This window comes from Xyrauchen texanus, chromosome 36 (genome assembly GCF_025860055.1).
Source record: "Xyrauchen texanus isolate HMW12.3.18 chromosome 36, RBS_HiC_50CHRs, whole genome shotgun sequence".
In the NCBI taxonomy this organism is placed as follows: domain Eukaryota; kingdom Metazoa; phylum Chordata; class Actinopteri; order Cypriniformes; family Catostomidae; genus Xyrauchen; species Xyrauchen texanus.
Window position 1 is genome coordinate 35,278,818 of NC_068311.1, and position 20,668 is coordinate 35,299,485.

At 37.4% G+C, this 20,668-nt stretch overlaps 2 protein-coding genes across 6 annotated transcripts in view; both read right to left on the bottom strand.

Annotated features, from left to right (window-relative positions):
* Positions 1-2,598: 2,598 nt before the first annotated feature.
* Positions 2,599-12,294, bottom strand: LOC127629841 (RNA-binding protein FUS-like). 4 transcript variants are annotated; one of them, XM_052107118.1, is made up of 16 exons: positions 12,173-12,294; positions 11,698-11,731; positions 10,767-10,809; positions 10,615-10,687; positions 10,450-10,537; positions 10,236-10,339; positions 9,924-10,068; positions 6,449-6,483; positions 5,867-5,899; positions 4,764-4,870; positions 4,538-4,667; positions 4,327-4,452; positions 4,121-4,217; positions 3,957-4,033; positions 3,257-3,386; positions 2,599-3,064 (listed from the first exon to the last, which is right to left on the bottom strand). In XM_052107118.1, exons 1-16 carry the CDS (start codon positions 12,180-12,182, stop codon positions 3,025-3,027), a joined length of 1,272 nt encoding a protein of 423 aa, XP_051963078.1. In that variant the 5' UTR covers positions 12,183-12,294; the 3' UTR covers positions 2,599-3,024. The 4 variants fall into 4 exon arrangements, with proteins under 4 accessions (XP_051963078.1, XP_051963077.1, XP_051963076.1 ...); XM_052107117.1 differs by having other exon boundaries at positions 2,600-3,064; positions 10,615-10,690; XM_052107116.1 differs by having other exon boundaries at positions 2,602-3,064; positions 10,450-10,540.
* A 3,369-nt stretch (positions 12,295-15,663) lies between these two features.
* The window catches only part of LOC127629839 (NADPH--cytochrome P450 reductase-like), a 50,530-nt gene continuing 45,525 nt past the window's right edge, over positions 15,664-20,668 (bottom strand). For both annotated transcript variants that reach the window (XM_052107112.1, XM_052107111.1), the window contains 3 exons: positions 18,989-19,134; positions 17,060-17,145; positions 15,664-16,910 (listed from right to left, as the gene is read on the bottom strand). In XM_052107112.1, the coding sequence (XP_051963072.1) occupies positions 16,766-16,910; positions 17,060-17,145; positions 18,989-19,134 (377 nt within the window). In that variant the 3' untranslated portion in view covers positions 15,664-16,765. The remainder of the gene's footprint in view (positions 16,911-17,059; positions 17,146-18,988; positions 19,135-20,668) is intronic.

Sequence of the window (20,668 nt, forward strand, 5' to 3'; positions counted from 1 at the left end):
GACTGTTACATTATTAACATTTAAAACGAGATGCTTTAAAACTCGATTTTGGCAGCCACTGAGGGGACTACTTCAAATTTCAGTAAGCACATACTGAGTTTCACTTAAGAAATGTCAACCCTGGGGGGAGTCATGTGATGCCATGCGAAGAGCAGACGTGTAAACGGCGAGCTATGTGACCTTTGCTAGTTTAAAAATTTTTTTGTGTCATAATCCGGTGAGATTCGATACATCCTGCTACATATATGTTCTTTGAAATCAACATGGCAAAGAAGTCAAAATCATCGGGCTCTGGAGGTAAAAAAAGACACTACGGGCCTGCCGACCAGGGACTTTGTTTGTATGGTGCGGCAAGAGAACTCCAGCGTCAACTGTCCAGCATGTCTGTGATGTTGACAAAAGTTGTTGCCTACATAGAGGATCTTGCTGTAATACGATTATCGATTATGGTGATGCAAACAAAATTTGCTGAGTTGGTTACATGAGTGTCGGACTCAATTATTGATTATATCGATTATTTGGAATCATCAGGGAGTGAATTAGATGCTAATCCGCTAATGGCCAAGATAGATTTGGAAAGCGTTTTTGAAAGAAATTTAGTTTTGGAGAACCAAAGGCGGCAAAATAATGTACAAATTGTTGTAATTCCTAAGGATGAGGAAGGCCGAGATATTCCTTTCCCAAGTCTGCTCGACATAACAGGCCATAAGTTGGAAAACGAGCAAGCTCACAGATCTGCTGAGGGAGACTGCTTTCTTGGAAGAATCACATTTTCTTGTTTCCAGACTTTGCGAATTCAACAAGAGAGAAACATGATTGATTCAAGGAATTCAAGAAACTCTTACATCAATGGAAGATTGCTTTCGCTCTGATATTCCTGGCCAAGCTGAGAATAGATACTAAGGATGGCCTCAAAGTATTTACATGTCCCCAACAAGCCTTGTCTTTCATAGAAACAATGGCTGAGTAAACCATTTGGTATTTCCCATGTGAGTGGATTGACTCTTGTGCTTACTCTTGGATACCTGAGGAATCTGTGGAATAAAGATCACTTTTACACTGATGTTCCCGGCCAGATTGAGAATGGATACTAAGGATGGCCGCAAAATATCTATATGCCTACAAGCGATGTCTGTCATAAATCAACGGACTGAGGAAGTCATGGTGTGATTCTTCTGTAGCCTCTGAGTGAAATACTCACACAATACACTCTTGACCGTCCGAGGAACCGGGACGGTTGTGGATGAATATGCACGTTCATTGTGCTTATACCTCCTTTTGGTTGGAGTGCGTTTTGTGGAGTATTTTTCTAGGATATTGGGAGGATTACGTCATCTGCTGCACTCATGATCAGCCGGCTCACTGAACATTAATTTGCTGTCTGAGGAAACTGTATGGCTTTATATATATAAGAAATATCACGAGCGAGAGTATGCTATGGCCCTACATCAGCACTGCTGTGATTCGGCCATAGGCCGAGTGCTGTAGGTAATTACGGCAGTGCCACAACCTGCTGGCTAATATATGTAATTTCAAAAATAAAGCCAGTAACTCTTAACAGATTTACTTTAGTTTAGAACAGCATTAACATGGAGTGATACACAGTTTAGCCTTAGTGCTGATGGTGTCACACCATCAGTGCTCAGGGAACATCTCTCCTATCAGATTCAAGGACCAGAACTAACTGTGGTATATATTTGAATGGTGTCTTACCTCCCCTATGCCACCAGTGTATAAAATCCTGGACCACCGGAGAACTCTCCAGTCTTTACTCACAGCAGCAGAGACCGCTTCATCTGGGCACTGTGCATTTATGAAAACAGATCCATCACGATAAACAGCTGACAAACCAAAGGGAAAAGCTTCAGCCATATAGTATTCAGTTTCTACTTGTGAGCAGAAGCTCAGCAGTGCGCGCATGTGTAAAATCCATGGGCATCACCACGAACATTCTCAACTTCACTATGACTTCAAATATATACATTTATAAAATTGTTTAAAAATGCTTAACTTCTGATTTTCTGGAAGTGTGAAATAGGTTGAATGCAGCACCTAAATAATAAAAAAAAAAAAAAAAAAAAAAAAATTGGCCCATCCTTTTTTATTGGGGCCCACCCAAAAGAAATTTCTTTCTACATCTCGGAACAAAACACCCAAAGACTTAATATTGGGTGTGGGGTCAGGGGCAATTGTAACATTTAAATCAAGTGCATGACAAATGTTTGCCCAAACATTTTGATGTGTTATTTTTTCCCCCTACCAGTCCTTATCTAGGACTTTGTGAATGTGTATTTAAAATGTATAACCTGCATGTTAAAATGCTCACCATCTGGCAAGTACCGAATCAAAGTAGCCCTTTTATTCATGGTGTAATACCTACACTTGCCTTTGTAAATGACCAACTATCCAACTCTTATAAAACCTTAAAGAGAACATTCATGTAAAGTGTTACTATTGTTAAGTAATGTTGATTGAGCATATGCCGAACTGAGAACATCAAAACAAGTGATGAAGCACATTAAGATCAGAATTGTTTTAATATCATTTGCAAAAAGAACCCCCCCCCTGCCCCCCAAATAAAACATTTCATGTAGATTTTACAAAACAATGATATTAAGCATTTCACAAAATCACACACTAAATACCGGATTCTACAAGTCAGGAAATTAAAAGTAACAAAATAACATCTGCCCCCCAAATTTGCCTAGAGCAAAATAACCCATTTTAGCTGACCTGATGCACTTTTTGCCATTGCCCTGACAGGACTCAATGTTTTCAAAGAGAAACTGCTCGGAAACCAAAATACAGGGCAATTTAACCCCGTTCCCCTCACCAGCACTTCCTCGGCCCCTCACAGTAGATTCAACAATAACAGGGAAAACAAATGCTCATTTCAGAGTATGCAGGACGATCTTGCAAAGAAATGGTAACTCCCAGTTACCCTCTTAACCCCTTCCAATACCCCCCGCCCTCCCCGCTCACACACACACAGCAAAGGGTTGGAATGGCATCCACATGAAATCTTCAGTATGGTCGGCCTCGTCTGTCCTCTCTGTGGTCTCCTCTGAAATACAATGACAAAAGTTGATCGAGCAAATTTGTCTCAACATTCGATGTGTAAGCACTTAAATTACAGATTTCACATTTTCTATCAGTTTAAAATGCAGAGAAAGCCATTTGTAAAACCTCAGTGCCATCCAAATATTACTCTTGATGTATAATATAAATAAAAATGGTTAAGCGTCTGGGGTATCACCTTCCACCCATTTTGTAGCCACCACCGTAGCCTCCACGGTCTCCACCTCGGAAACCTCCACCTCCTCTGCCACCTCTGAAGCCTCCTCGGTCCCCGCGGTCTCCTCCATATCCGCCCCGACCACCACGGTCTAGACGAGATGAAGTTTTGAATGGTGCAGCAAACACCGCATTATTTGATGGGAGAATAAGAGAAGTCAACATGAATGTTATGTCACACAACGGAAGTAAATTGACATTTCATAAGTAATGAGCATTATTTATAATTAAAAGCACAAAGCTGTGAATAAAATCTCTTAAATGCTTCTAAACTTGGCAAATAAACTATGCATTCAATCACAGACATGAGGCATATCCCATGCCGCTTAAAGAAAGCAAACTAGTTTGTCACAGCTTTTCGTCTGAGAGCACTAAACACATTTAAAAGTTAGTGGCTTCAACTTCCATTTGTATATTGAATCCCTAGAAGGGATTACTTGTTCTCAGATGAGATGGAAACATTGCTTTATTCACAAATAGCTTTTGCAATATTTAGATTGTGCTTAAACTAAGTTTGAAACCTGGCTATTGAGAACATGTTTAAAAGTTAATAGGGTCAATTTAATTTCATATTGACTTGGGGTAAATTGTACCTTCTATTGGTCACAAACTGTTTTAGCACTGGTAAAAAAATAAAATAAAAAAAAAAGCACTGCATGTACCTCCATCACTGTCTGGTTTTGATGTTCCACATTTGTTACACTCATATCTTCGGGCAAAGTTCATGTTGCCACAAGAGCTGCAGGAAGTGGTATAAAGAGTGAGTTTCACATTTTAAAAGTACAAATTCCTCTCAACATTCACAAAGAACCATGGTCTTTCTCACCTGTTGGGACAAGGCCAGTCTCCTCCTCTGACATCAAATGAGGGACCACCGCCGCCACCACCACCACCTCCAAAGCCACCACCCCTGCCGCGAAAACCTAGGCAAAAACAAAACAGGGACACCTTAGTTGCTTTAACTATTGGGGAAAAAAAATAATGCATTGTCCGAGGCAAACAGGAAGAAAAACATTTAGAACAAAAACACACCACCACGGCCTCTGCCACCACTGCTGCCACCACCTCCTGCTCCTCCAGCACCACCACCTCTACTGGTGAATTCAGCCCTTCTGGTAGCAAACGATACCTTAATAGGTCTTCCTTGGAACTCTTTTCCTGTATTGCAGATAAACAATAACAGTGAAATCAGTATCTCCCATGCTTTGTAAAAGACAAACAGACTCCGGTATATTTATCGTACCATCAAACCAATCAATGGCAGCTTTGGCTGAGGGTGGATCATCAAATGACACCGTGGCTTCACCCTTCAGTCGGCCAGTGGCTTTATCAGTGTATAGATTAATCATGGGTAGGCCAGTCTTCTTATTCACCTGTTAAAGAAATGAGTGATCACAGTAGGCAATTCAACGTTTTTTTAACAAGACTCCCAAGTCGCTTGTTAGGTTGTGATCTTTGTGTCAGTTTACCTTGATGATTCCAATCTGTTTGAAGTAGTCTCCCACTTCCTGAGTGGAAACATCTTCTCCAAGACCTTGGACAAAGATGGTATTATTGTCCGAGTTGTCCTGATCATCTGTAAATGAATAAAATCAACGGAAGTTGAGAAATAAAGCACACATTTACACATCTCATTTTTATGTACTTTAGTCTGAATCTTAGGCAGCCTGTTGAGTTCATGGTTCACCTCCAAATAAATAAATATGGCTTCAAGGGGTGTTAATTGGGGTCTAAGCACAAGTGAAAAGAACATGCCCAAATCCGAAAAGTTGAAATTTTACACCAAACAAATATATCCACAGAATCCAAGATTAGGTTAAAGCACACCCTAGCATTGTAAATTTATCAAATTTGGCACATGTATACAGAATGTTAGGTATACCAAGTTTTGTGAAGTTTGGGCATTGTACTCACAAGATAGTCCAATTAGTCATAATGGGCACATCCAAAATTCTATTGGCTTATATATTTTAAATACATTTCTGTAGAGGACATAACTCAATCAGAACAACCAGCCTAGGATGAGTTTTGAAAAAGTTGGGAACTGGAGGAAGAAATTAATTTTAATCTAGCCCTTACAGTTTGAGTTTAGCTACTTCATTTATTACACACAAACTAACTTAATGTCACCAAGTGGCCAATTCTCACAATATTTGGCACACAACCTCATCTGGACACCCTTAAAGCATTTGCAAAATGTAATATTGATTAGCCCTTCACAATTCAAGTTCTTAGCTGCTGGGAGGACATTTTTGTTGGTTTGTCCAATCAATATTTTAAGGATCATTTAGCACTTGAACCAAAGATGATACAGGTTAAGTTTCAACTTCCTTGATTAAAAGGTTATAACAGTTATTGGACAAAATTGCATTGTCAATGTCTACATGTCAAAGTTTAGTTCTGGAATTTATATTTAAAGGACATGTAAATAAGTGCATACGGGCCACACGCAAACATTTAAATGGTTTGTAATTGGTCATTTTTTTCAGGAGGGTCTATAGAGGAAGCATGTCAAATTTTGGCTTCAATTTAGGCCAAAAATAAAAAAGGGTGAAAGGAGATTCACACTTACCTCCATCATCCTTTTGACCATAATCTCTGGGTCCTGAAAAACAGCAAGACACGAAAGGGAACACCCACCATGAGAACTTCAGAAACCATCACTTCAAATGAAATCATGAAACCTAAAATATCACTAAATTCAAATCTAAAAGAAAATAATTTTTTGCTATTTAGACAACCTTTATAAATGTCAGTTTAATCTATGCACCAGTGTCTGTCCCAAATTTCTGCGCCACTTTCAAACACCTTTGACACCAGCACAAATTGTCTGAGTTTAGTAACAAAATAAAAACCACCAAGTATTCTTCAGCTACATCATGTGTCCCTTCTTCGCCATGTGTACAGTTGGCATCGAGAACGCTGGTGTGTTTAATTCAATTTCTTCATGCAAGAATACCATATTTTACTGCTAAAAATGAGTAGATGTTAGATTTTAACCCACAAAAGCATTACCAAAGAGAGGACAGCAATAAAAGGTGAAGTTCCTTTGGGTTTCAGATAAAAATGGTGGCTCTCAAGTTCTTTTGCCAGTTAATCTTTGTTTTTCTTATCTCCTTCCCCCACTGAGACAGTTCGGATGCTCATCACTTACCACCGTAATTTTTGTAGCCACCACGGTCACCACCACTGCAGAAGAAAAATTGAAGATATGATGGGTTTCCTTTGTTGAAACCTGGGAGCTCAAGGCTCCCGCTTTATCAGTATTCCTGCCATGGTTTACTACCAAAGAGGAAATATCTCCCATTGACAGATGAGTTAATGACAGGCCAATAGTAAATGAAACATTTCCAATTGAATCTGAGGCAAGTCTAAAATTGACTTTGTCTGCTTCCAATTTAGATTTTTTATCTTTCTGAATTGAGACTAATGCAACTAAAACCAGAGTTGAGCGTGGAGGACAACCTCCCCACTCCCTCTTTAGTTTCTTGTAAAGAATTTTAACCAGATTATCTAAATGTTCTGGCACTCGTGTAGACGAGCACACATTTTCTTCCATTATGAGTGCTTATGAGCTCCAAAGGCTGTGGTCCAACTTTAATTTCACTCACTTTGATACCTGTAGTATAAAATGTAGACCATGTTAACACAAAAAGAAACAAACACTTTAAAGACACCGAATCATATGGAGTGACAGAATTGCTCCTTTGTGCTTTCAGATAAGATACAAAAATAAATGGGAGGGCAGCCAGAATGAATGAGCACTACCAAAATAGCTGGAATAATCAAACCACGTCACTTATCCCAAAGCACTTATCCTTTACGGCTAATTTAACCTGAAATATTATAACCTACTTCAGAACTGCCTGTGACTTTGACCATTTTCAACTTTAAATTAGAGTGAAACACGTTAAGCCGTGCCCTTTCTACACAAATGTTAAGACTATGGTTGCTCTGATACCAAAATTTTGACCTCGATATCAGAACCAAATCAATACTTCACAAATAAAATAACCTCAGACTACTAGGTCCGCAATCTTAATGTAATGCTTAAATACTCGTGAGCTGAGAAGGAAAACTTTGCTAATAGCACCACACTGTACAACGGTACTGAAACTGGCAACATGATAAAAAAATGTTGTCATGATATTTCGTTATTTTCTAGGTATACCGCTCATTCATAGTTAAGTCTACCAGAATCACTGTATTGCTCACATTACACCAATGTTTGTTTTGCATAAATTACAAGATCTTTGGCTAAGAGGTATAAATCAAACAGAGAAACTCATGCATTACATTTGAAAAACAGGCAACGGTTCATGAGACTAAAGTAATTTCTGATTTAAATTAGCTACAGTTCCATGTTGGCTCTACATTAAAACACTAGCCTCATTTGCCTATTTTTTAAACATTGTTCAAAATTGTTTTGTAGAAAAAAAAAAACAGGTGAAAAAATTAAAATGGCAAAAGCAATGTGTAATATCAAATATTGATGACTCTGTAACGGCTCAAGACTCAATCAGATCACTTCGGTGGACTACATAATTAATGAGCCTTGCCATACAAACAGATTGGGCTGCGACCTGGGGTTTTTGTCACGGACCTGCCCTAAGTGTAGCGAGGGCACGGCCTTTCAAGTATAAAAGAAAATTGGCTCTGAAATGACGTAAAATGTGTCGAGTCATGTCTACTTGGAGCTCTCCAACACAATGACATGTTTTTCCATAATTAGCCAGGTTTACATTCACTTTTCTGAAAAGAGTCAAACAGGAGACATTTTAAGAATTATGGCTTCTGAAGTAGCTGAAACCTTGAGGAAAATCCCCACAGAAATTAGTCACATTCATTCAAACAAAGAAAAAAGTTCTTGCTCATTTTCCGTTTGTGAATTTGTGAAGGAATTTTATAAAATTGATACCTTGATACAGTTAAGTCAAAATCTTTTTATAGACATCCTACATCTCATTCAGTCAAACACATTCCATTACTTTAAATAAAGTGGATCCACAAATTGATGGAGTTTAAAGACATGCAATTATTTGACCAAGTTGATCACCAGAGAAGGGCTGCACAAAAATACCAATAAATCGAAATCCCGATATGACCTGGTGCGATTATTAATACGCAAAAGTCTGAGAAATTCAAGCTTCAAAGTTTGTGCACAGCTCTATATTCAGTTAGTGGATTCGTGTTTGAGTGATCCTGTGCTCCACAACTCATGCCTGGAGTTCAATTCCATTTGCTTACACACACCAAGCACTCCTAATTCACTTTAGCATGATCCCAAATATGCTTGGCAACTACGATATAATGAAAATACACAAAGGTTCCAGGTATTTGTGGACAGATGTTAAAACGAGAAGCATATTATACAGATATCATGAACTGCTACAACCAGAAACTGTTCCTGCATTACCCGCCAAAATAAAAGCATATTATACAAATAAAAAAGGTCGATATTTTACTATCGAACAAACAAGGATTAAAACGTTCTGAGTTTGGTTCATATTTGGAGGACACTAGTCTTTCAATGGCAACAGAGAATAGGCAAAACATTATTGAATTTCAGCAAAAATGTATCACTATAATACAATCAATTTATGACTTATACATTTCAATTTCATAATAAAAACTCCTTAAATTTTAAATCGTAAAATCTAATAAATAGAATTTTAGGAAAATTAAATGGGCAAATTGTAATGTGTAATCTTAAGTAATTGATTACTTGATGTAGAATTTATAATTCAACCTAAACCAATTTTTTTATGAAAAAATTAGCACCATGCATAAACGCCCCGATCTAGTGTGTGTGATATATATATATATATATATATAAAAAAACAGCACTCACACGGAAACAAACATTCCAAGTCTTCTGAAGAGCGAAACACTTAAATGCCATAACTTTCTGGAAGAACTAACATCAAGATTTATATGAGAGAAGCGGTTTTAAATGTTGCCCACGGCAGGCAAAATGCACAAAAATAATATGGCAATATTAGAGTACTAGTCGAGTATTTAAACCTAAACGATTACTCGTGCACAAAATACTTTAACCTGTTTTTACTAATCATGAAATTGTAGAGTGTAAACCGTAAAAAGAATAAAATATTTGTGTAGTGTCAAATCACAATATTTTTTTTTTTAAATAATCGCAATATGAATTGTGCAGCCCTAATCCAGAGACAAATCTTTAGGGCTAGGTAAAAACATAATTTTCCCAACAAATCACAAGCGTAATTTTAAATGACTCCAATACTAATTCTTAAAGACCCAAGATGGGTTGTTTTTTATGTTTAGAGTTCCATTTTGAATGGGATAATAACTTTGTTACATAAACCGCAATTGAACCACATAGTCTGGGCCTGGTTGCAACTTAAAATATCTTCAATGTACAAAGTTATAAAGATTTAACGGCAAAATGGAAATCTACCCAAATGAATCGGAATAAAAGTCATATCGAAAACAAAACAGAATTGTGAAAACCTGTTTTCAATACCCAGCCCTATTCATCTTCCCATCATCAAGCCCTTACAGCAATATTAAACCTATCAATAGGCATTATTTCATGTATTTTTATGCGACAGTAGACCGTGTATTGCAATACCTTCTGGGATGGGCACACTTACCCCATACCGGAGGGTGGCCCGCCTCGGCCACCTCTGTCATAGCCTCCACGTTCAAAACCGCCACGATCATAACCCCCACGACCCCTGCCCCTGAATCCCTCAGAACGATCTGAGCCACCATCATCACCATACTTCCGGCTGTCACCTGAGGATAAACATTTCTGTTACCAAACTTAAGACCAAAATATTCATAAATTCACAAGACATTAATGTTCACACTGGTGTCCAACCTATATGTGGGTTTGTTCCCAAAGGGCTAGGTGTCTACTAGATCAATTTAAATGCACAAATCCTGTATTTCAGAGGTATTACCATCATTGCGTCGTCCATAGCCACCTTGAGACCCTGCATAAGAGCCAGCAGACTGACCATACCCTCCTCCACTACCACTGCCATACAACTTCTCTCCACCATAGCTGTATCAGAGAGAACAGGGCTTAAGAGGTTAAACAAAGCCTTCTTCTATGCCATCAACAGCATGGTGTTCTAAGTTTGGACTGCATGTAATTCAAAAGTTAGATCTCACCCCGGTGAGGATTCAGAGGCCTGCTGCAGTGGCTGCGGTTGTTGACCATAGCTAGATGAGTATCCTGGTGCTGTCTGGCTGTAACTCTCTCCTTTAGAAAAAATATTGACTGCAATCATTGACAAAAATAACTAATCGGAAATAATAATAATTATTTAAACATACCACCAGCAGACTGTGCGTAACCACCAAAGCTCTGTCCACTATAAGAGCTGCTTCCATTGCCCTGACCATACCCCTGCTAGAAACATAAAACCAGTCAAACGCAAACACTTAAGACGCTCAAACATAATTTTAAGAACATATCAAACCATTACCTGTCCGCCTTGATAGCCTTGGGACCCACCATAAGATCCATAGCTGTAAATTTAATAAATAAATGTATCATATATAATATATATAAATCTTATCCACTTTCATTTTCAGGATTGTATCCCTTGAAATGCTAGTTTGTTTATATAATGCCACGGTTTTATATGAGGGGAGGAAATAGTCACAGTCTGGAATAGCAACTAATTTGATTTTAATGCATTATTTGTGCAGTGCCGTATTAAAAAAAAAAAAACTCAGGACCTATATACAATGTCTATATAAAAAAACTGCCATAAAATGATATATTAATGTTATTTTCCACTTTGACATTTTAACCAACATCAGTCCTGATCATAACCAAATATTAATAAATTTTCAGGATTTTAACACCTAAAATGCCAGTTTGTTTATATAATACCACTTTTTTTTTTTTTTTTTTTAAACACAACCACACAATTTTAGCTGCATCATTTACTCAATTGGCCTGCAGTGCTCTATAGTACAGCAAACAGGGGAAAAAAGGCATGTATTTGCTCCATAGGCTAAACATGAGAAATTGTGACATCTGGTGGAATATATATATATATATATATATATATATATATATATATATATATATATATATATATATATGTGTGTGTGTGTGTGTGTGTGTGTGTGTGTAAGCCAGGGCTCCAGAATGAAACCACAATAACATAGCTTTCGTGATCTTATGCAGTTGGCATTAACAGCCAAAATGAGCGAAAAAAAAAATGTCCACAGGTCACACAAGAGTTAAACACATTGAATACATGCAATAAAATAAAAAAAAAGAAAAGAAACAAAATGGTACTTGTATGAGAGTAGTTTGATAATTTAAGGACTGAAGTAGGAGATTCATGAATTAATGGAAATATTCTTTATGTACATTTAGTGGAAATTATCAATTTCACTTGCCTTTGTTGCGCTCCTTGCTGCCCGTAGCCTGAATCTACGAGTCAAACAGGAATGAGCAGAGAGTCCGAGAATGTTTAGTGTTAATAACACAACACACGAAACTGATTAATCATGTATAAGTAACATTTATAAAACATTTATGAAAATACAAGACTGAGCTGATCATCGTCAATGCTAATGCTAACAATCCCACCACGCCACACCACGAATATGGCGCCCAAACATCATTCGCCAGGATTTACGTAATCTTCCTGAACTGGTCGACGTTTACAACAAACAATTGTTGCGATTTAAAAAAACATGTATATTTCTTCGTTCAAGAGATTCTTTGTTCATACTTCTATTCTGACAAAACCCCGCGCCGCTAAATGCTAAGCGCGCGCTGTGCTAATGCATCTCTATAATCAAATTAAACAGCAAACGGTTAAAAAACGACAAACGTTTTCTGAAAGCATGTTTACATAATTTATCTTACCTGAGGCCATCTTTCTGAACCAGATAAAACTAAATGGCCACCAGTTCCAAAACAATGAAATTAAAAACCCCGGCACGAGCGAAACACACACGCTGCAGCTCTTCTTATGAACTTTGACGTTAGACCGGACAGTACCATTTCTTTAGCGGAAATGCGTGGAATAAATCATTTTTTTACACAGATATAACAAAACAATTAAAGCAGAGAAATGTTGAGCATAATTCGTGGTGATATTTATCAAATAGTAAATGTATACTATGAAATAGATATATATGTATATATATTCTGTATAATATATATTTGGAGCATGCCCCTGTTTATTGGAAAGTGGTATAATCTTTGCGCCATTTCTGTCACATGATCTCCGCCACGTTTGTGACGTCAAAGTGTCTGCGGGCTTTCACTTTAAAAGTGCACTCAGTACATTTAAAAGTTTAATTCCTTTAAATAAATGAATATTAATTTTGAAACATATATACTAAATCATGAGATGAAGATTCCAGTCATACCAGTAACCTTATAAAGTTTTATTCTACATGGAGATGGTCCCCTCATGGGGGCTGCCATGTTAGGATCAAATGACCAAGTGCATACTTCTCACTTAATCTCAGTATCTCCCCTGTTAATAGTGTGTTTGACTTCATGCAGTGCTGCGCAGACCGATCGGTGCATGTCGGTTAGAAACATAGGTCCCCGGGTCACCATCAAAGAACCGCGCAAGTGCGTCTAGACAAGTCACCTTGTTCAACTGTTGCAGTTGCTCCAAATTCACTGCACAAGCTCTGATCATAACAGAGTTTATTCAGTATTGGCCAGAATCTCAGATGGCTACGATGTTGTGTGCTTCATGGGCTGAGTTCAAAATGGCACACTACCCATACTACACTTAGCTACTACTGCCAAATGAGTGTATTGCAGAAGTAACAAGAGTTTTATGTTTGTATGCCATTGCCAAGGTGTTTATTCTGACACCTTAAGTTCTGCTAAACTTTCACAATTCCTGTTTTTATAACAGTACTATTAACTTTTTATGTCATCTTGATCTTCTTTATCATTTCAATTCATAAAAACGATTTAAAATTATTAAAAAAAGACTCTAAAAATAATTTAGGCTTATATCAATTTTTCCTCTTGGGTGTAAGCATTGTATTAAGCAGCACGTAACATATTTAAATGAGTGTTTCTGGTTATTATATGTAAAATTAAAATGTCAGTTTATCTGATTGTCTATCACATACACTTTGTCTGCAATAAGAAAGATGCCATGATGTAGGTTCTGCACACGACCAGAAGCACAAAAGTATCCGGCTTGACAACTCTCTTTTTTAAACTCCACCCCTGACTGTACTGGGCCCATTTCTCTGATGAGTCAAGTCAAGGCCTAGTTGAAGATGAACAAACCTATAGAGTTGTTCAAACGTGATGTCAGTTTGTAGGCGAACCCGGAAGGCTATTTCGCCATGGGTTACCTCTTGATTTTCCTATGAGTTCTAACATTGTCAGTTTTGGATTTATAAGTACAATAATGTCCATGGTAAACATTACTTACTTAGATGTTTTGCTTTAGAAAGAACATACACCAATCAGCCACAACAATAAAAACCACCTGCCTAATATTGTGTAGGTCCCCCTCGTGCCGCCAAAACAGCGCCAACCCACATCTCAGAATAGCATTCAGACATGATATTCTTACCATAATTGTACAGAGCGGTTATCTGAGTTACCATAGACTGTCAGTTCAAACCAGACTGACCATCCTCTGTTGACCTCTCTCATCAACAAGGCCTTTCCATCCTCAGAACTGCCGCTCGCTGGATGTTTTTTGTTTTTGGCACCATTCGGAGTAAAATGAATAAAAAATATGTGAAAATCCCAGGAGATCAGCAGTTACAGAAATACTCAAACCAGCTCATCTGGCATCAACAATCATCCATGTGATTATCTAATCAGCCAATCATGTGGCAGCAGTGCAGTGCAGAAAATTATGCCGGTGCAGGTCAGGAGCTTCAGTTAATGTTCACATCAACTATCAGAATGGGGAAAAATGATCTTCGTGATTTGGAGTTTGGCATGATTGTTGGTGTCAGATGGGCCGGTTTGAGTATTTCTGTAACTGCTGATCTCCTGGGATTTTCACACAAAACAGTCCCTAGAATTTACTCAGAATGGTGCCAAAAACAAAAAACAATAATCCAGTGAGCGTCAGTTCTGTGGATGGAAATGCCTTGTTGATAAGAGAGGTCAACAGAGAATGGCCAGACTGGTTTGAACTGACCAAGTCTACCGTTAAAACCGTTGTAGTCCTTGTTTAGCAACTTGTAAGCAACAAACATTTTGAAAAAAACACAACAGCAACAAAATTCACATTTGGGGTATGATTGTGGGTAATTTATGTTGTAGAATAAAATATCTAAGTATTTTCAAGTAATGTTTTGCCTACCACATACCTTATTGTATGCATAAATTTAAAACTGCCATAATAAAAACTCATAGAAAAATCCTAATGGAACCCATGGCCTGAAAAATGCTAGTTCTCTTCTGGGCTTTTGGACTCCAACCTGAACAGCTCTATTGGAAACTTTAACTATAATGATATCGGTAATTTAAAGGTGTATTCAGTAACTTTTGTCTTTGTGTCATCTTGGACTTACACTGACACCTAGTGGTTTGGATGCAGCATCATTTATAATCAGTAGTTTTAGTTTCAGATGTCATTGTAGAAATGTATTATTCACAGTCAGCCATGATTACTTTAATCAATGAGTGAAAGTGTCCAATAACAGAACGGTTACTGAGACTGAGTGAGTAGTGTTCACTGGTCATGTGATCTAACATGTGTGGACCCCCTCCATGTAGAATAAAACAGCTTTTATAAGGTTACTAATATGACTCCAGTCTTCAATTTAATGTGTGCTCATGAATTCCTACATATATTACAAAATTACAATTAATGTCTTTAGAAGTTAGGGGAAGTAGAAGGAAAAAATGACTGAGTGCACTTTTATATCTATTGTGTTTTTAATGATGCTTCATCCATGACCCTAGGTGTCAGTGTAAGCCCAAGACATTACTGAATGCACCTTTAATAATGTTCTACTATCACAAACATTAGCATATTCAGTTTATTTTGATTCACTCTTATGCTAAAATGCTGAAAAACTAGTTTTAGACAAATATAAATTGCACCCATGTATGAATTTCTATACTCATCTAATATTAGCAGCATCCAGCATACATGAGAACTCCCAATACGGTTTAAAAAAACGAAAGTTTCATTAAACATTTTTGTCCAATGCATAATTCCAATACTTCAGTTTGTGCCAAATCATAATTGTTATGACTTCACGATTACTCTAAATTGTAATGATGAAAAATGAGCAGTCACAAACTTTGACTGATACTTTATATCTCAAGATCATGGGTTTGGTCAATAAAACTGTCCTTATGTAGTAAATCATCTTAAAAAATAAAAACAAAGACAAGGGTGATGTTACATCATGATTTTATTAATTTAAAAGACATGCCTAAATGGTAGTAATGAATAGGAAAGAATAGCTGCATATAAAACAGGACTCCTAGTATATATATATATATATATATATATATATACTTGAATTATCCTAAAAAAAATAGTGAAATTTTCAGCAGCTTATGTTTCACTATTAACACAACACTTTAAATAAGGCACTAGAGTGGGTTACTTGACAAAGCAGCTCCCCAGACCAGCATTCGACTGCTTGTTTGTGTCTCAGCCTTTATACATGAGACAATCACAGATTTAATGGTCAACCCTGTAACAACTCATACAGTAGTCACCACTGGAATGATGACAAATGAATAGGCACTTCTGAGCACCTCAAAGAAGAATAAAATGTTCAAGGGCCATCAAGATTGAAATGGGGTTACATTCATAATCAGCCAAAATTTAAAAAAATACAAAATTGAAAAGGAAATATCTAGATATTCAAGATTCTTGTACTTTAAAGAACTAGAAGCAAAAATGTCATCCACCTTAACAGAGAAAATGTTTCAGAAACTGAACAGTTAAAAACGGCTTTAAAGACAATATACATACACACAATTGATCGTTTCTGATCAAATAACATTACCGGTAAGTGTCTTTTTCACATGTTAAGAACAACTTCTATCAAGTGCATAACAATACATGTGAGTTTTTGCCAAAACAGTTCTACTTTTATAATAGTTACATCATCTAAAGTAATCAACTCATTCCACTGCACATGGCTGCTACTAGAAACGACCAACTGTTTGATTATAAGGGTATATGCATAATATGAAAGGCTACATTTAATTTCCCTCCCTCTAATTGCATGGATTACGATGCCATAATTAAGATGTTCAGAAGGTAATTCCACAGTCAATATTCAACACGTCTTTGTATATTTTAACTTGTTGATTTTTTAAATACCCTACCATAAGCAATCCGTGTTGAATTCAGCATGGATTCACTTCAGAATGAGGAGCTGTGTGTCAATGTTTTCCTTTCCTTGACAAACATGTCAGAGTGATAATAGCAAACACATTTAAACCCATCCATAAAAAATCAGGAACGTTTCAATGCGTATAGGCCATTTAACTCCAGACGTCCTGCGAATAGCGTCCCTTTGTCATCAGTTTCTTGATGTAATCTACTGCTTGAGTGCGGCTCATTCCGCCCAGCTCCTCTGCAATCTCGTAGAAGGAGTTCTGGACATCCCGTGCCATGTTCCGTGCATCTCTGAGAGAAGAAAACTTTAATATTAGAATAGATTTACAGACAGTTCTATAAAAAAAAAAAACATTATATTTAAAGCAGTGTTGGGGAGTAAACATAGACTAACTAAACCTAGACCAACACTGATCTGTAGACGGAGACTCGTTACGCACCCACAGATGTAGATGTGTGCATTGTCTGTGTGAACCAGCCTCCAAATGGTCTCCTTGTTGTTCTTTAGGAGATGCTGTACGTACACCTGGGTGTAAAATAAACAAAAATTAGTCATGCTGCGTTTCTAAAATGTACACAGTTTTTTAAAATTCATGATAGGCCCATATAGTGTTCAAGCCGCGCTAAAACACACAATGTAGTCCCATTTTGTTTTATCTAGCTATTGTATATACATGTCAGTAACTACACCAATGAGCCAAAACATTATGACCATCTGCCTACTATGCAGTTAGTCCTAAGCGTGCTGCCAAAACATAGCTGAACCGCCAAGGCATGGACTCTACAAGACCCCTGAAGGTGTTCTGTGGTATCTGGCACCAAGACATTAGGGACAGATCCATCAAGTCCTGTATGTTGCAAGGTGGAGCTGCCATGGATTGAACTTGTTGGTCCAGCACATCCCACAGCAGTTCAATCGGATTGAGATCTGGGGAATTTGGAGGCCAGGGCAACACCTTCAACTCTTCATCATGTTCCTTAAACATCCCCAAACAATGTGTGCAGTGTGACAGGAGCATTATCCTGCTGAATTAGGCCACTGCCATCAGGGTATACCACTGTCATGAAGGGGTGTACCTGGTCTGCAACAATGTTTATGTAAGTGGCACGTGTTAAATTGATGTCCACATGAATGGCCGGATCCAGAGTTTCCCAGCAGAACATTGCCCAAAGCATCACACTGCCTGCACCGGCTTGTCATCTTCCCACTGCGCATCCTGGTGCCATCACCTCCCCAGGTAAACTGTGCTAACGTACACGGCCGTCCATGTAATGTTAAGAAAACTGGACTCATCAGACCAGGCAACCTTTTTCCACTGCTCCAAGATACAGTTCCAACGCTCGTGTGCCCATTGTGGGCACTTTCGAAGGTGGACAGGGGTCATCATGGGCACTCTGACCGGTCTGCAGCTACACAGCCCCATACACTGCAGGGTGCGATGCACTGTGTGTTGACACATTCCATCCACAACCATCATTAAACTTTTCTGTGACTTGTGCCACAGTAGACCTTTTGTTGGTTCTGACCAGACGGGATAGCCTTCGTTGCCTTCGCGCATCGATGAGCCTTGGGTGCCCAACACCCTGTCACCGGTTTGTGGTTTGTCCCTCCTCGTACTACTGTCAGAATGTGCTCAACACTGCTGACCGGAAGCACCCCACAAGCCTTGCAGTTTCAGAGATGTTCTGACCCAGTCGTCTGGCCATAATAATTTGGCCCTTGTTAAAGTCACTCAGGTCTTTACTCCTGCACATTTCTCCTGCATTGAATACGTTAACTAAGAGAACTGATTGTTAGCATACCATCTAGTCTACCCAGACATTGACATGTGGCCTTTTTAGGAGATGATCAATGTTATTTGCTTCACCTGTGGTAATAGTGTTTTGGCTCATCTTATATTTTTTATATATATATATATATTTTTTATATATATATATATATATATATATATATCTCTCACATCCTCTCTGAACTCCTTGCTTAATATGGAAAAATCAATTTTGTTGGGTCCTTAAAAATAGCAATACAAGGTAACAAGAGAGGATTCACATGGTACTCATTTATTCAAATATTTATTTTATTAATATTCTTAAAATAAATCTTATGAAGAGCATAAGCAGAGATTTGCTATGGAAAAATGTGTCAGTCCTCATTTCAAAATTAGCATGTATAACATCTGTACGGACACCTAAATTTGCTCCAAGGTGGATAAATATGAATAATTCATTCATGTATTGATTCACAGGTCATAGTAGAGGTGATACTAAATTCACAGCAATATAGTGAATATGTTAGAGAAATTTTGAGAGATGTTTTGTTCACTTATAATTGTGATGTTATTGTGTATAATTTGAGTACAGTGGGGTACCTTCTGTGCCTTGTCTCTGGAGAAAGCGACATTAAGCCCCGTCAGAACGGCAGTTGTTTCAAACTCTTCAAGTTCCTCCTGGTACAGGAAGTCCTCATTTTTGTGACGACAGCCAAAGTACAATACCGTATCTCCAACTTCCTTACCTACACACAAAACAGGTGTACAATCAAATTCTCTCTTTTTTATTTTCTTCATACTCTGTTATTTGACAATAAATTATTTGTGTTATTTGAGGTCTGTAAAATATTTCATTTAGATTCTAACATTTTCAGGCCCCAGCATTTTTTATCTGGGTATCCATGTTTAGGGTGTGATATCTCAAGAATTATGATTGCTGGCCTCATATTAATTGTTAGACACAGACAAATTTGTTCAGAAACTCTTTAGGGTACAAATAGTTTCACAACTGGCCCCAAAAGCTGGAAACAAGTTAAAAATGTATAGTCCTGGGTGGTACCGAGGTCTAGTAGTATATCACTTGTAAACATCATAAATAAACATATCTTTCAGGTGGTGTTTGCCTTCAAATAGGTTTATTGACGCATTTAAGACTATTTAATCCTCCTATGTTTGGGTAAATCGCTTGGGCTAAACCGGCATTAAAGGTGGACTAAGAGTGGATTAAGATTTTATCTGGCTCTTACTTGTCCCATTGGTTCCAGTAGTACTTGTGGTTTTGAACTCTATACTGACACCAATCGTCCTGGACACGGAAAGTTACTTTATTAAATGCTGCCGCTTTACACTGAAGATGTTTGTTTACCTTTAGTTTTTTAGTGTTTTCTCTTGTCTCAGACAACACACATCCTTATTATGAACATTCTTGGATTAAACCCTTAAAGCTCTGAAGGCTTTTTAAAGATTAAATTAAAAGGCTTATAATTCTACCAAAAAAAATAAAAATAACAAAAAATTGTCAATTCTTTATGATTTTAAAGAAAACAAATAAATATACAAATAAATGAATCATTTATAATACTTTTTTTTTTTTTTTTTTTTTAATAACTTGAGCCAAAAATTTACTTTTGACAATATATCTTAGGGTGTAAATAAGGTAGCTCAGAAAACAACAAATGCTTTTGTTTGTTCCCAATCACATCACCTGTAACTGACTAAAATTCTGTGTTGATACGACAAAGAAATAAAAAGTTATAGCATTACAAAAATAATTTTTCCTAGTATCCAAAAAACATCTCAAAGAGTCCAAATAATTGTAATAATTGTACTTAAGAACTAATTACACATTCAAATACAAAAATGACTAACGGTAAAAATGCCTCTCTCCAAAGCATGCAGACATGAGTAACAAGATCTCATTCAGTTAATTTGAGCCATCATGAAGTCTGTGTCATGTACTTTGTGCATCTCATGGTGGTCATATGTAATCAGAGTGAATGATACTCTCTGCCCATATTTGGATGGCTTCCACCTCTGCTTGCCGCGATCTGAATCCTAATTGGTTTAGCGTTTCATGACGCTGGACAACATGCTACATCATTTCAGATAGATTCATCTGATCCAGGAAAGCTTAAGTGTTTTTAGCCAGATAGCACATTATGTGGATTATCTAATGATGTGTGGGCTAGTTTTAACGGCAATCCCCTTCTCTAAGTAATGGTAAGATATTTGTGAATTTTTAAGGGGAAAACGTGGATTATAAGCAACACCTTATTACAT

Excerpts from the sequence above, each read along its gene's own strand:
- LOC127629841 (XM_052107114.1), bottom strand. Across the intron at positions 4,668-4,763 it reads AACAGATTGGAATCATCAAG|GTGAATAAGAAGACTGGCCT; the intron begins GTAAACTGACAC and ends TTTCTTTAACAG. Across the intron at positions 4,218-4,326 it reads TGGTGGCAGAGGCCGTGGTG|GTTTTCGCGGCAGGGGTGGT; the intron begins GTGTGTTTTTGT and ends GTTTTTGCCTAG.